Source organism: Lissotriton helveticus, chromosome 6 (assembly GCF_964261635.1).
Source record: "Lissotriton helveticus chromosome 6, aLisHel1.1, whole genome shotgun sequence".
Classification (NCBI taxonomy): Eukaryota; Metazoa; Chordata; class Amphibia; order Caudata; family Salamandridae; genus Lissotriton; species Lissotriton helveticus.
Genome location: NC_136067.1, coordinates 177,491,592 through 177,505,070, shown reverse-complemented (window position 1 = coordinate 177,505,070; position 13,479 = coordinate 177,491,592). Strand labels below are relative to the sequence as shown.

Genomic DNA, 13,479 nt, shown 5'->3' with positions numbered 1-13,479 from the left:
CAGAGTTAGATTCAAACTATTTAAGTGGTATGGAACAGTGTAACTGCTTCTGATAGTTATCAAATATATTTTTTTAGGAAACATTGTTTTGCAATTAGTCCCTTGTAGTATAATTAGCATTTTGACCCTATTGCAAAAAGCTATTATTAAATTTATTGGTAAAAGGTTTTGGGAGAGCTTTCTTTTATCTTTTTTAAAAAAAAGCTATTATTTATTGTTTTAAATTTAAGGGAAATTTAAGGGAAATTGTTAATCATCGATTGCTACTTATAACGTTTTTTAATTCAGACGGGACACCCTCTGATGTATTGATGTATTGTGTATGAGTGTTTTATATTGTATGCAATCTTTTATGATTTCCAAAATCGAAATAAAGACATATTGATTGATTGACATTATACATCATTTGGTTTTTCAAATTCAGATATTATTAAAAAGGCTTCACACATCGATTTAAAACAGATTTAAAACAATATTAAATATAAACTATGTAAACATGTATATAATATATTTTATTGCCCCCCCTAGTGTTTAGTGCTCATTTAGAATAATTAGCAGTCTGATCAGTGCTTGAATAGTTATCCATGTGAAGCATACCTCCTTCTCAGTTTTAATGTAGACAATATATAACTGAGGACAGAGAAACAAATCGTAGGGGTATCTAAACATTTTTAAACAATCAATCCCTCTTGGTGAGATGTAAAGTGCGTATGCTTTAAAAGTGGTCATAAAAGGGGCTTCTCAAGATACTATGTAAAGAGCAAAAAAGTATAAAGTGTGGTGTTGTTTGTAATGAGAAGTTATTACATGGGCAGAGATTCAAACCAGGAGCCAGAGTTAGGTAAAGCAACCAAATAATGAAATGTATGTAACCTGAACCTTGTGAAATAAAATCTATGGTTGGGTTTTTCTACCCAGGTAAAATACTACTCTGTAGAAATAACCAAATAGTTAAGAACTGAGGTTAAACAACTTGCCCTTGTGATTCTGATCTCTTCATTTATCGTAATACATGTTTCCTTAAATGTGGCCTTAAATAGAGGCCCAATGCAATCTGAAGAGCCAAAATGGTTAATCAGGCCCATGTCATTAAAGCTTTTCTTGACATATTCCAGCTGAAGGATAGAGCATCTGTATTCTAGTTACAGGCAGTCGTCCAAAATGTCTCTTGGGAAAACTGCTTGTGAGGCAGACCGTATTTTAACCCAGAGTAAGAAGAGGGGCATTTTACCTTTGTCTTCTAAATAGCCCACACCCAATTCACTGGTGGAGATAAAACGTGGGGGCGAATTTGGGATAGCCATTTGGAATGAGGTGGGAATTCTAGGTGTTGATCCGAAGCCTCAAATCATGCAAGAGAGAAGTGCACCAAAGATGTTTTATGACCAGGGCAAGGACCCTGCATTTACCAGCCAATTATTCGAGTACTGAAATATATGGACTCCTAAACTCTGCAGTTAACTTTCACCCACACCTAGCACCTTCGAAAAGATCTACAGTGCAGTTGTCATTCCACATGGAAGAAACTCGCACAGACAGTGCTAAAACACCTTAGTGAACCGCCAGTAATTCCTGGGTGCTAGAAATATTGGCGGTTGAAATAGGTCTCTTAGAGATCCAGCCAATCATCCCCATTAAGGGCCTCCTAAGCAAATCTCAAGGACAGCATTTTGCACTTGTTCTAGCAAATGAAAAAATTCAAGAGGCCAAGTTCTTGATAGGTCTGAGTCCTCCATCATTCTTATTGAACTAAAAATAAAAGCCGTAAAATTCCATACCCATTTCTTCCTAGGCCATCACTTCTATGGCCACTTTGCTTATCAGAGTAAGCACCTTGTGATGTCTGCTCTTGAGCTCGTGGATGCCACAAGCTGCTCATGAGCTCAAGGTTCCAGTAAAAATGTTGAATGGAGATGGGTTAGAGTGACAGTTGGTGTGAGCACTCTCTTCCACTAATCCCAAGTGTCCCGTATGGTGAATTCTGTCTTCCCACACCTCCATCTGCAACATTGAGGCATAAGCTAGAGAGCATGCCCTGGAGAAAGTAAAGCTGTTTAGAGTGAGTAAGAGGAAGGGAAGGGTATAGCACTTGTAAATGAGCTCGACCACCGAGAGATCAATCTTGATCATCTCTCATTTGTGGAGAAATGGGACAACTTCCCCCCAGGAAATTTAGTGGTGTAGTGGTGAGTTAACAAGGTTTAAGGCAGCAGGATGAGCAGAAGATGGTGAATACTTCTGCTCTTTGAGGGATTGTGTCCCTTAGGTTCTCCATGACCCAAATGGACCAGTAAATGTGTTGGAGTGTCCGGAATGCTGCAAGGGCCTTCTGGTTGTAATGTTGTGTTCTGCAGTAGCTATGAAATTTCTTCTGTGATGTTAGTGAAATTGCTTTATTGGGGTGGCCCAGCCCACTGAATGTGATGTGGCCAGTTGTACTCTAAGGAGGAGACAGCCTTTCCTCTGAATACGATTTTCTGTCAAATGGCATGTTCATGCAAGACACTTGGACATCTCCAGAGTACCCACAGGAAAGCATCTAAGCATAGCAACTTAGGGTATGGCTGTGTCCATGGATTACGTCAGTAGTGTCTGTAGAATCCAAGCCGGTCTTCATGATAGGAGGCATTGAAACCATCATTGACCAGATCCGAAAAGGTTTTTTTTTATGTGGCCAGGGAGACTAATGACAATAATTTTTACAAGCCCCAACTGAGTTCGAGTAGAAGACCCAGAAGGTACATGGATCTTGCAGTTCAAAACAATGCATAGCAATCTCTTTTTTTGAGTTGGAGGGACCGTGGGAAAGGTGCTTGAGTTTAACTTTTGACCGCCAGACTCTTCGAAGAAAGTTATGAAAACAGCAATTTTTCACAGGCACCCATAAGAGGGTTAAGTAGTGACTCAATGAATGGTATTACTAGTACCTTTTAAACTGCAGATGAATGAGTAAAATGTTTTGTTCAAATGTTAGATTTGGCCTCAAACTTAATTTCAAAATTTCTGGAGCTTACCGTACCACTGGTGTGAATAAAGAGACTTCTGTTGAAGGAGCTCCAGAGTGGTAAGGAATGTCCCTTTCTGGAAATGTATCTACACAACTTGCATTTTGTAAATTAAAGAACTCAATCTGCATTGCTCCAGGCAGGATGCATCTAAAGATGTTTTCACTATTAATGCACCAACTGCCCGGAGATACTCTCAATGGAAAGATTTTGACCATTGTTCCTATACTCACCCACTTAGCAATGTTAGATCAGCAGATTGAGCCAACAACTGAGGGTGGCAGTCTAATCAGAAACACATTTAGCAGGGATGTCAAGCTGCTACCAAGGCATGCATTTGATGTAGCTGCTCTTATACTCAGCGGATTAGAAAAACTCACAAAAGGCATTCAGTAATATGTATACGATGTATGTGCCATGACATTTAAGTATCTAACCTGTTAAAATATATACTGACTAACATGTTCACTTACTAGAGCTTTTATGGAATACATCCCAGTTGTGATTTGTCCGTGAAACATTTTTACTAATACAGTGTTTTTTGTGCAGCCTTTAATATTTACAGGAACTGTTTGAACTAACAATGTAAGCAGTTGTGCCTGCTTTAGGTGTAAATTACTATTGAGGAGGCGGATGTAAAAGCGCTATTTTCAAACACAGAGTCCAAAAACCATCCACCCAAACGGATGCGTTATTAAACCCTGAGTTCAGGGATACCAAACTCGACATTGCACCATGCTCCCCGAGCCCGCTAGGATTATACCGTTTAATAATCCTGGCAGCCCATTCTAACTTATGGAGAGCAGGTAACCTTAAAATAGTGAAAAACGAATATGGCTGTAATTCACTATTAGGATATGCCAACCTCATCAGGCTTGTCCTACCTTATGCTTACAATGCACCCTGCCCTTGGGCCTACCATAGGGGTGACTAACATGAAGTTAAGGGAAGGTTTAGGGTCTGGCAAGTAGGTGTACTTGCGCAGCCCGCGTGACAGTTAGACTGCACGTAGGTCTAGCAATGGCAGACCTTTGGACATATTTTACTAGGCTGCTTCTGTGGGTGGCACAACACGTGCTGCAAGCCCACTAGCAGCATTTGTATTTACAAGCCCTGGCACTCCTGGTGCACTCTACTAGGGACTGACAGTAAACCAAATAGGCAAAACATGGAATCCAATCAATATCAATTTCACATAGGGAGCACTTGCACTGTGGCACTGATCAGCAGTGGCACAGTTCCCAAAGCAATATTCCAGCAAAAACATCGTAAACAGAGGAGGCAAACAGAAAAAAAATGGAGGAGAGACTCATGCCAATGATGCCAGGTCTAACATGTGTCCCCTCCAGCAGAAATGTGGGGAGAACTACCCTTACCCTATGGAGTCCTCATCACTAAGGCGGAAAAATCTGGACAGACCATCAGCATTGGCGTGATCTGTACCAGGGCGGTGTTCCACCGTGAAGTCCATCCCCTGTAGGGAAATGGACCACCTCAGCAGCTTGGGATTCTCACCCCTCATCTGCATCAACCATCTGAGGGGCCTGTGGTCTGTCGGAACCCGGAAGTGAGTCCCAAACAGGTAGGGTCTTAGCTTCTTCAGTGCCCAGACCACAGCAAATGCTTCTCGCTCTATCGCACTCCACCTCTGTTCCCTGGGAAGTAACCTCCTACTGATGAAGGCTATAGGTAAGTCTCGGCCCTCTTCATTCACCTGAGCTAGATCAGCCCCCACGCCATGCTCTGAAGCGTCCGTCTGGACAACAGAATTCTTTAGAAAAGTCGGGTGCCTGGAGTATGGGTGCTGTGCACATTGCAGTTTTCAGGGTGTCAAAGGCCGTCTGACAGGCGTCAGTCCAGATCACAAGTCTTGGCTGCTTCCTGGAAGTCAGCGAAGTCAAGGGGTGCACAATGTTACCATAATCCTTGACAAACCTCCAGTAGTAACCCGTGAGACCTAAGAAGGCTCTCACCTGAGTCTGGGTTTTGGGTGGTGCCCAAGCCAGGATGGTATCAATCTTGGGTTGCAGGGGGGCCACCTTGCCGCTCCCTACTTGGTGCACCACGGAACCCTGCCCAATCTGGCACTTACTGGCTTTGATTGTGAGGCCTGCTCTGCGTAGGGCCAACAACACTTCCTGGAGGTGGCGCAAGTGTTCCTCCCAGCTGGCGCTGAACACTGCTATGTCGTCCAGGCAGGCGGCACTGAAATCCTCCAGTCCAGCCAATACCTGGTTGATCAACCTCTGGAAGGTGGCAGGGGCATTCTTCATCCCAAAAGGCATAACCCGGAACTGGTAGTGCCCATCTGGTGTGGAGAATGCTGACCTCTCCTTTGCCCCATCAGTCAAGGCGATCTGCCAGTACCCAGACGTTAGATCAAACGTACTAAGGTACCGGGCAGCCCCTAACCGATCTATGAGCTCATCAGCTCTGGGGATGGGTTGTGCGTCAGTCTTGGTGACTGAATTGAGTCCTCAGTAATCCACACAGAACCGAAGTTTTGGTGAAGCACCAGGCGCTGCGGCCTTCGGGACCAAGACGACTGGGCTGGCCCAAGGACTGCTAGAGGACTCAACCACCCCTAAGGCAAACATTTTGGAGACCTCCTCCTTGATGTATGCTCTGACCTTGTCAGTCACTCTGTAGGCCTTGTGCTTCACAGGAGTGCTGTCCCCGGTGTCCACATCATGGACACACCACTGAGTGACACCAGGAATCAAGGAGAACAGATCAGGGAATTGCCCCAACAGTTGGCGACAATCTTGCTGCTGCTCAGGGGTCAGGGTGTCAGAGAGGACAACACCATCCACTGACCCATCTTGCTCTTTTGCATACCGGAGGTCAGGAAGAGGCTCACTCTCCTCCTCCATTCCAGCATCTGTAGCTAGGAGCATGCCCACTTCGGACCTTCCTAAGTGGGGCTTTAAACGGTTGACATGCGGGACCCGCAAGCGGTTCCTGGGAGACTTCAAGTCCATCAGGTAGGTGACATCGCTCTTTTTCTCCACAACCTCAAATGGTCCAGTCCACCTGTCCTTGAGCGCACAAGGTTCCACAGGGGACATGACCCAAACTTTCTGACCAGGTTGAAGCTCCACCAGAATAGCATTCCGGTCGTACCACCGCTTCATCTCTTCCTGGCTGGCCTCCAGATTTGCCTGAGCAAGATCTCTGAAGCGCCTAGTCTAGTTCCTAAAGGCCAGCATGTAACTGTATACATCCTGGGGAGGTTTCCTGGGAGATTGCTCCCAGCCTTCTTTGACCAGACTCAAAGGTCCTCTTACCGGGTGTCCATACAAAAGCTCAAAGGGGCTGAACCCTAGAGACTTCTGTGGCACCTCACGGTAAGCAAACAGCAGGCATGGCAAGAGGACGTCCAATTTATGCCTCATTGGTTCTTCAAGACCCATAATCATGCCTTTAAGGGTACGGTTGAATCTCTCAACCAACCCATTATCCATTACCTTGAGGGTGGTAAGGAGTGGTGAACTTGTAGGTTACCCCACACTCCTTCCACAGAGACTTCATATAATTGGAAATGAAGTTGGTGCCCCGGTCTGACACCACCTCTCTGGGGAACACCATGCGGGAGAAAACACCCATCAGTGCCCGTCCCACGACGGGGGCCGTCACTGTTCTGAGAGGGATGGCTTCCGGGTACAGTGAGGCATGGTCCACCAAGACCAGGATGAACCTGTTGCCCATGGCTGTCTTGGGATCCAGGGGCCCAACAATGTCAATCCCCACCCGGTCAAAGGAGGTACTGACAACGGGAAAAGGTTGGAGGGGAGCCTTCTGCTACCGCCCGCTTTTCCCACTTGCCTGGCAAGTTTGACAGGTTTTGAAATGGATATCTGTATCCCTTCTCATCTGAGGCCAATAAAAATGGGTGACAAGCCTGTCATATGTCTTGTCCTGCCCCAGATGTCCAGCTAACGGAACGTCATGAGCCAAACCCAGCAGGAAGGCTCTGAAGCACTGGGGTACCACCAGCACTCAGCAGCCTTAGGCTCGCTATACAGGAGATCGTTCTCCCAGTAGACCAAATGTGACCTTGACTGATCACCTGTTGTCTGGGCTGAGGCCTGCTGCCTCATACCCACAAGAGAAGGGCACACTTTTAGTTCAGCACAAAATTCCTCCATGGAGGGACCACCATCCTGCTGCCAGTGGGTCAGCTCGGGCAGGTCTCCCAGTTCAGCAACTTGTTCCCCTGTGGGTTCCAGGGCATCCCCCTCAGGGTCTGCCTCCTCCTGGACCACGGGAACTATGGGGGACGGTTTCCCGTGCCTCCTGCCACTTCTCTTCACGGCTGGGTCCTGGGCCATACTTTCAGGCTCCGGGACCCCATCAACACCCTTACTTGTTGTCATCGATCGAGTGGTTGCACTTGCACACACCCACTCTGGCACGCCCAACATTTTCAAATGGGTCTCCCTCTCCACCCTAGTCCAGGGGGAGTTCTCTAAATCATTGCCCAGGAGACAATCAACAGGCATGGCGGGCCTTACAGCAACTTGAAGAGTACCTGAAACCCCCCCCATTCAAAGGGAACCTGAGCTACCTCACACTCTCTCTGGGAGTTGTTAGCAGCTATCACGGGGTAGAATGCATGAGGGACCACCTGCTCTCTGGACACCAAGTGACACTTGACAGCTGTCACACTCGCTCCCGTGTCTCTGTAAGCTTCCACCCTATGGCCATTAATGGTCACCCACTGCCTATATTTCTTAGTGTTACTAGGCAGAGGGGGTGGAGGGACCATTTCCATGTCTCCTAAAGACACCAGGGACATCTCTGCGGCCCCTCCCCACCAGGGGCAACCATCTCCTCCCCTCCCAAGGCTACACTCGCCAACTGACGGGGGGTGCACGAAGAGGTGCATTAGAGTTCTTAAGGGTGCACTGGGGATCATAAAAATGGTGTCCCACCTGCTTACAAGCGTAGCAGGTCATTGGGCCCCTATGAACAGGTTTACCTGTCGGGGCCTCTGGCTTCTTCACTGGGGGAGGCTGGGAACCCTTCCCTTGGTTCCCTTGGGGATTACTTTGGGGCCCTTTCTGGAACTCACTCTGTTTACCCTTGTCCCCCCCACTCTTCTGTTGGGGACCCTGACCACCTTAGGCTGAGTCTCCCACTGGACCCTTGTGGACCCTGGTACTGACCCAGCGGTCCGCCTCCTCAGCAAGTTTTCTAGGGCTAGATATCTTGCTATCAATAAGGTGCTGGTGCAGCTCTGGAAAACTGTTATTAGACAAGTGCTCCCAAGCAAACAAATCATAAAGAGCATCATAACTTTCCACTTTGCTGCCCTTTACCCAACCATCCATGGCTCTGCAAAAAAATGACACATATTCAACCCACGTAGTACCAGGCAACTTTTTACATTCTCTAAAGGCTTGCCTGTACTTTTCTGGGGTTAGGCCATACCTTAACATTAAAGCATCTTTCATATGAGCATAAGACATCCTATCCTCAACAGGCATATCCAACAGGGTATCTCTCCCTTCATTCACAAAGCGACCCCACAACCCAGCTCCCCAATCCTTCTCAGGGACCCGGTGGGCCAACAATGCTAACTCATATGCTTTAACTATTGGCCAATATCTTCATTCTTATGAAAATCTTTGATAACATCTTTGGGAAAATAAGACCTACTTTCTGCAAGCACAGATGGGATGCTGCCACTAGAGGGATTCAATTCTAAATTCTTAGCTTTGAGCTCCATTTCCCTCACCATTTTCTCACGCTCAAAAGCTAACTTTTCTCTTTCAAAATCTAACCTTTTGCTCTCCACTTCAGCTTCTCTCCTGCTTCTTGCATTCTCTAACTCCAACTGCCCTCCTAATTTAAGTTTTGCCATTTCTAGCTGGTGCTCTCGTTCTTCGCCCTGTCTTCCAATTCTTCAGGAGAAAGACCTTTAGAGGAAACACTGCTGCCGGGAAAGGACCCAGGTCCATTCACGGGCACCTCCTCTTCCCCTTCCCCTGGTGGTACCACCACCGGAACAGAGGGATCTCTGGCCTCTAACCAGGCCTCCAATGCTGTGAGAAATTCTCCCTTATATTTTAGGCCTGTTGTGGGAACTTTCAACTGCTCGCAAAAGTGCTCCAGTTGCTTTCTGTTGTATTTCTTTATCTTCTTCCTATCAAACTCCTCCACAACAACAGGGGTAGTGACTCCGGCATCACTCATGGTCAAAACTGGCAGTGTTCAAAATTCAAGCTCCAGGAAAGCGGAGAACAAAAATAGAATATCCAACCAAAATAGATTGTGGCTGCGCTATGGTCTGCTTTCACTATGTAGCGAACACTAATCACTGCACATGGGTCATAAATGCAAAGTTCAAATCCTCACCGCTGACCCACCAATGTTAGAAGCGGCTGTCTCTAGTTGGCAGAGGTATACACTTCTGACAAATAGAGACACACCTTTTCTAGTCAGGGCAAGGGGATCACACACTTAGATAACCCCTGCTCACCCCCTTGGTAGCTTGGCAAAGCAGACAGGCTTATCTCAGAGGCAGTGCGTTAAGCATTTATGACCACATACAGTAATAAAGTGAATACACTACAAATGGACACAACACAGTAGTATTATAAAAATAAGGATGTTTATATAAGGCTTAGCACAAGACCAAATAACGACAAAAATATACCACAATCTTAATAAATACTCTTGGAAGGAAAAATAATAGTTCAAGTGTAGTTTCTTCTTAGCACAAAGTCTTTAGTAACAAAAGCAACTCTTCTTCTTTAAATCACAGTTCTTGGCAACAATGTAACCCCCACAGGAGTCACATGACGTCGAGGCAAAGTTAATCCAAAGGTTCGGCGTCGACCGCGAGGAGCGCTACGTCGAGCCCGGAGTCGCAACAGACCCCCACAACACAGTAACTTGGGAAGGTGAAGCACACGATGATCAGTGGCGTCGAGATGTCCGGCGTCGCGTCTTCGGCGTCGATCGGGCCTCGGAGTCGGGGGATCTGCAGCGGCATCGACAGATATCAGGCAGGAGCAGCGCTCATGAGGTGAAGTAGGATCCGGCGTCGTCGTCGATGTCAATGGTGATGTTGCAAGAGTGAGCAGCGCTCACGGCGTCGAGAGGGCTCGGTGTCGAGGCGGTCGGTAGCGGCTTCGCTACTGGCGTCGATCGGGCCCGGCGGCCGGTGTCAAAGGTGCGGGACACAGGAGCTGCACTGACGATGTCGAGCTGGATTTGGTGGCATCCGTCGGCGTCGAGATTGCTGCGTTCTTCAGAAGTGCTGGACTTTCACGTTTCAGCAACAAGCACTTTTAGCAAATGATGAAGTCCTTTAACCCTGTGACTTCAACAGGAGGCTGGCATTCTTCCAGCCCTTGGAGATTTCCTAGGCAAAGCTTGAGAGTACACACTCAGTTCCTCTCTCCTGGTTCCTTGGCAAAAATAAAGAAGTAACTGCAGGATTCCCCCAATAAACAGCACACTGGCAGAAGGGGTAGGCAAGTCCTTGGATCAGCAGGCTTCTTGTCCTTGGTTCAGGTTTCCTTGTCAGAAGTGATCTAAATTCTTTGGTTCAGGGGTCCTTCTCTTATACCCCTTTTCTGCTTTGATCCCTTTGTCCATGCAGGGGAATTTCCCTCCATCCTGGGTTTGTTGTGGGTGTTGCCAGGCCGAGGCACCTGGCCTATTCACTGTGCAGGGCAGGGTCTTCAGCCGCCCAGCAGGAAGTGGAACCAGCATTGTCACTGGCAGGGGCAGGGCCATCAGTTGCCCGGTAGGAGGTGGGGCCAGGATCGTCCGTGGCAGGCACAGAGCCATCAGTCGCCTGGCAGGAGGTGGAGCCAGCATTGTGTCAGGCAGAGCAGGCTATCAGGAGCTACTCTTCCCCTACTCTCAATGCAAATGCCCCACTCACCCCACACTGACTCATTCAGACCTCTGGAGCCACCCAGCTCCTGTCACACGCACACCAAACCAGCAGAGACCAGTAGACAGTAAGACAAGAAAATAGCCACTTTCTAAAAGTGCTATTTCAAACACAGAGTCCAAAAACCATCCACCCAAACGGATGCGTTATTAAACCCTGAGTTCAGGGATACCAAACTCGACATTGCACCATGCTCCCCGAGCCCGCTAGGATTATACCGTTTAATAATCCTGGCAGCCCATTCTAACTTATGGAGAGCAGGTAACCTTACAATAGTGAAAAACGAATGTGGATATAATTCACTATTAGGCCATGCCAACCTCATCAAGCTTGTCCTACCTTATGCTTTCAATGCACCCTGCCCTTGGGCCTACCATAGGGGTGACTAACATGAAGTTAAGGGAAGGTTTAGGGTCTGGCAAGTAGGTGTACTTGCGCAGCCCGCGTGACAGTTAGACTGCACGTAGGTCTAGCAATGGCAGACCTTTAGACATATTTTACTAGGCTGCTTCTGTGGGTGGCACAACACGTGCTGCAAGCCCACTAGCAGCATTTGTATTTACAAGCCCTGGCACTCCTGGTGCACTCTACTAGGGACTGACAGTAAACCAAATAAGCCAAACATGGAATCCAATCAATATCAATTTCACATAGGGAGCACTTGCACTGTGGCACTGATCAGCAGTGGCACAGTGCCCAAAGCAATATTCCAGCAGAAACATCGTAAACAGAGGAGGCAAACAGAAAAAAAAATGGAGGAGAGACTCATGCCAATGATGCCAGGTCTAACACTGACTAACATGGTCACTTACTAGAGCTTTCATGGAATACATCCCAGTTGTGATTTGTCCGTGAAACATTTTAACTAATACAGTGTTTTTGTGCAGCCTTTAATATTTACAGAAACTGTTTGAACTAACAATGTAAGCAGTTGAGCCTGCTTTAGGTGTAAATTACTATTGAGTAGGCGGATGTAAGACAACTTACCCATGGGAAAAACTGTGATTCTGGCCTAAGTTCTAAAGTTAGCAGCACTTATGTCGATAGAGGATAAAGTCTTAAAATATATCCCTAGTTTTGTCTAATAACTGCAAGGTCGAAAACTAGGCTCTCTGTGCCTGATTCAAAAGGAACACTGACTTTGAGAAAAATGTGCAACATGCTTAAAATGTTAAATATCGATTTTGTGTTAATGCTTGTGCATTTCTCCATCTATTTACAGAGGCAGACATATTTGCACACAAACATAGAAATTCAGACTTAAACTTTTTAACTGTAGCCTCAAACAAGCACTGATTTACAACGAAAGCTTCATTGTCAAATAAATGCGTGTGGGAAGGTTCAGTGTCTCTTTACCCCAAGTTACCTCTTTCACATTTAACGCTTGAGATGTTGGGACCCAAGGGATGACTTAGACAAAGAGAGCTGGGGCATGGGCTCCTTCTGGCCCCACTCTGCCAACACCACTGCCAGTGAAGCAATGACAATGTGTGTGTAGGTTCTGTTTATGGTTTGATGTTCCTTGGTACGTAAGTACTCACTCTTAATCCTCTCTTTTATTATTCTCCAATGGCAACTATCATCTGCACTTCAGACCCCAAATCGAAACCAACACTAGAAGCGCAAGAGGAGAAAGCAAATCGAAGACACTGGATTTTAATACGTAAGCATACACTTTAAACCGAAATCCAGCTGTTGGTTGGGTCTAGAATCCAGTTAAAGGAAATATGTAATGTCCATTTCTATAGAGAATAGCAACATACAAAAGTACTTGCCTTGTCAAACTATGTACATATATATTGGTATCTGAAATATACATTGGCTATACAAAATGTCTCATAAACTGTAGTTTTTATAAGGAGAAAGAAAATACTGTGACAGGAAAACTGAGAGAAGGGTGTGCATATTGAAAATGAAGTTAGGGCCTCATTTAGAATGTGGTAGGCAGCCCACCGTCCATCAAGATGGCAGAGGTAGTCGACTCTACTACTCTTACCAGACTATCAAACACCATATTTAGAGATCTCTGCCGACCCTTGCCTCATAGAAGTCACCAGGCAGTATGAATTACAAACATGGCCATCCGGCCGTCTGCTCTACATACAGCGGGTGATTTAATGCACCTACAGGGAAAGTTCCAACGCCTTTACTGTAGGGTTTCCGCCAGCTAAGCCACCAGTGGCACTGCTGTGGGAAATATGACTGCCCGATTGCTATCCAAGCTCTAAATAATTTTTTTTTTAAAAAGAACTTCAAAACTGAATTGTTTGTGCAAATATGTGGCTCTAAGGTCGTTAAAATATCAAGTATTGGCGATGCCAATAGGCATCGCTTTAATATGTGGCACCTTGCACTCTTTTCGCTTTACCACTTTATCGCTTACCCTGCACTCAACTGGACCAAGACTTTCACCTCTAGTGTACTGGAAAAAGGACCCAAAAGCAAGGAAGAGAGGCCAACAAAACAGAGGTCCAGGTCTAAAATTGATTCAGTAGAATCGTTTTACCCGCATTGAATTTCAAAAAATTATTGGTCATCCAACATGGGACTGAGGCATTATAT

The 13,479-nt window shown here is 46.3% G+C and overlaps 1 protein-coding gene across 5 annotated transcripts in view; it reads left to right on the top strand.

Annotated features, from left to right (window-relative positions):
* The window catches only part of LOC144761272 (uncharacterized), a 266,932-nt gene that overhangs the window by 88,771 nt on the left and 164,682 nt on the right, over nucleotides 1–13,479 (top strand). For all 5 annotated transcript variants that reach the window (XM_078646723.1, XM_078646722.1, XM_078646720.1 and 2 more), the window contains exon 6: nucleotides 12,512–12,580. In XM_078646723.1, coding sequence (XP_078502849.1) covers nucleotides 12,512–12,580 — 69 coding nt within the window. The remainder of the gene's footprint in view (nucleotides 1–12,511; nucleotides 12,581–13,479) is intronic.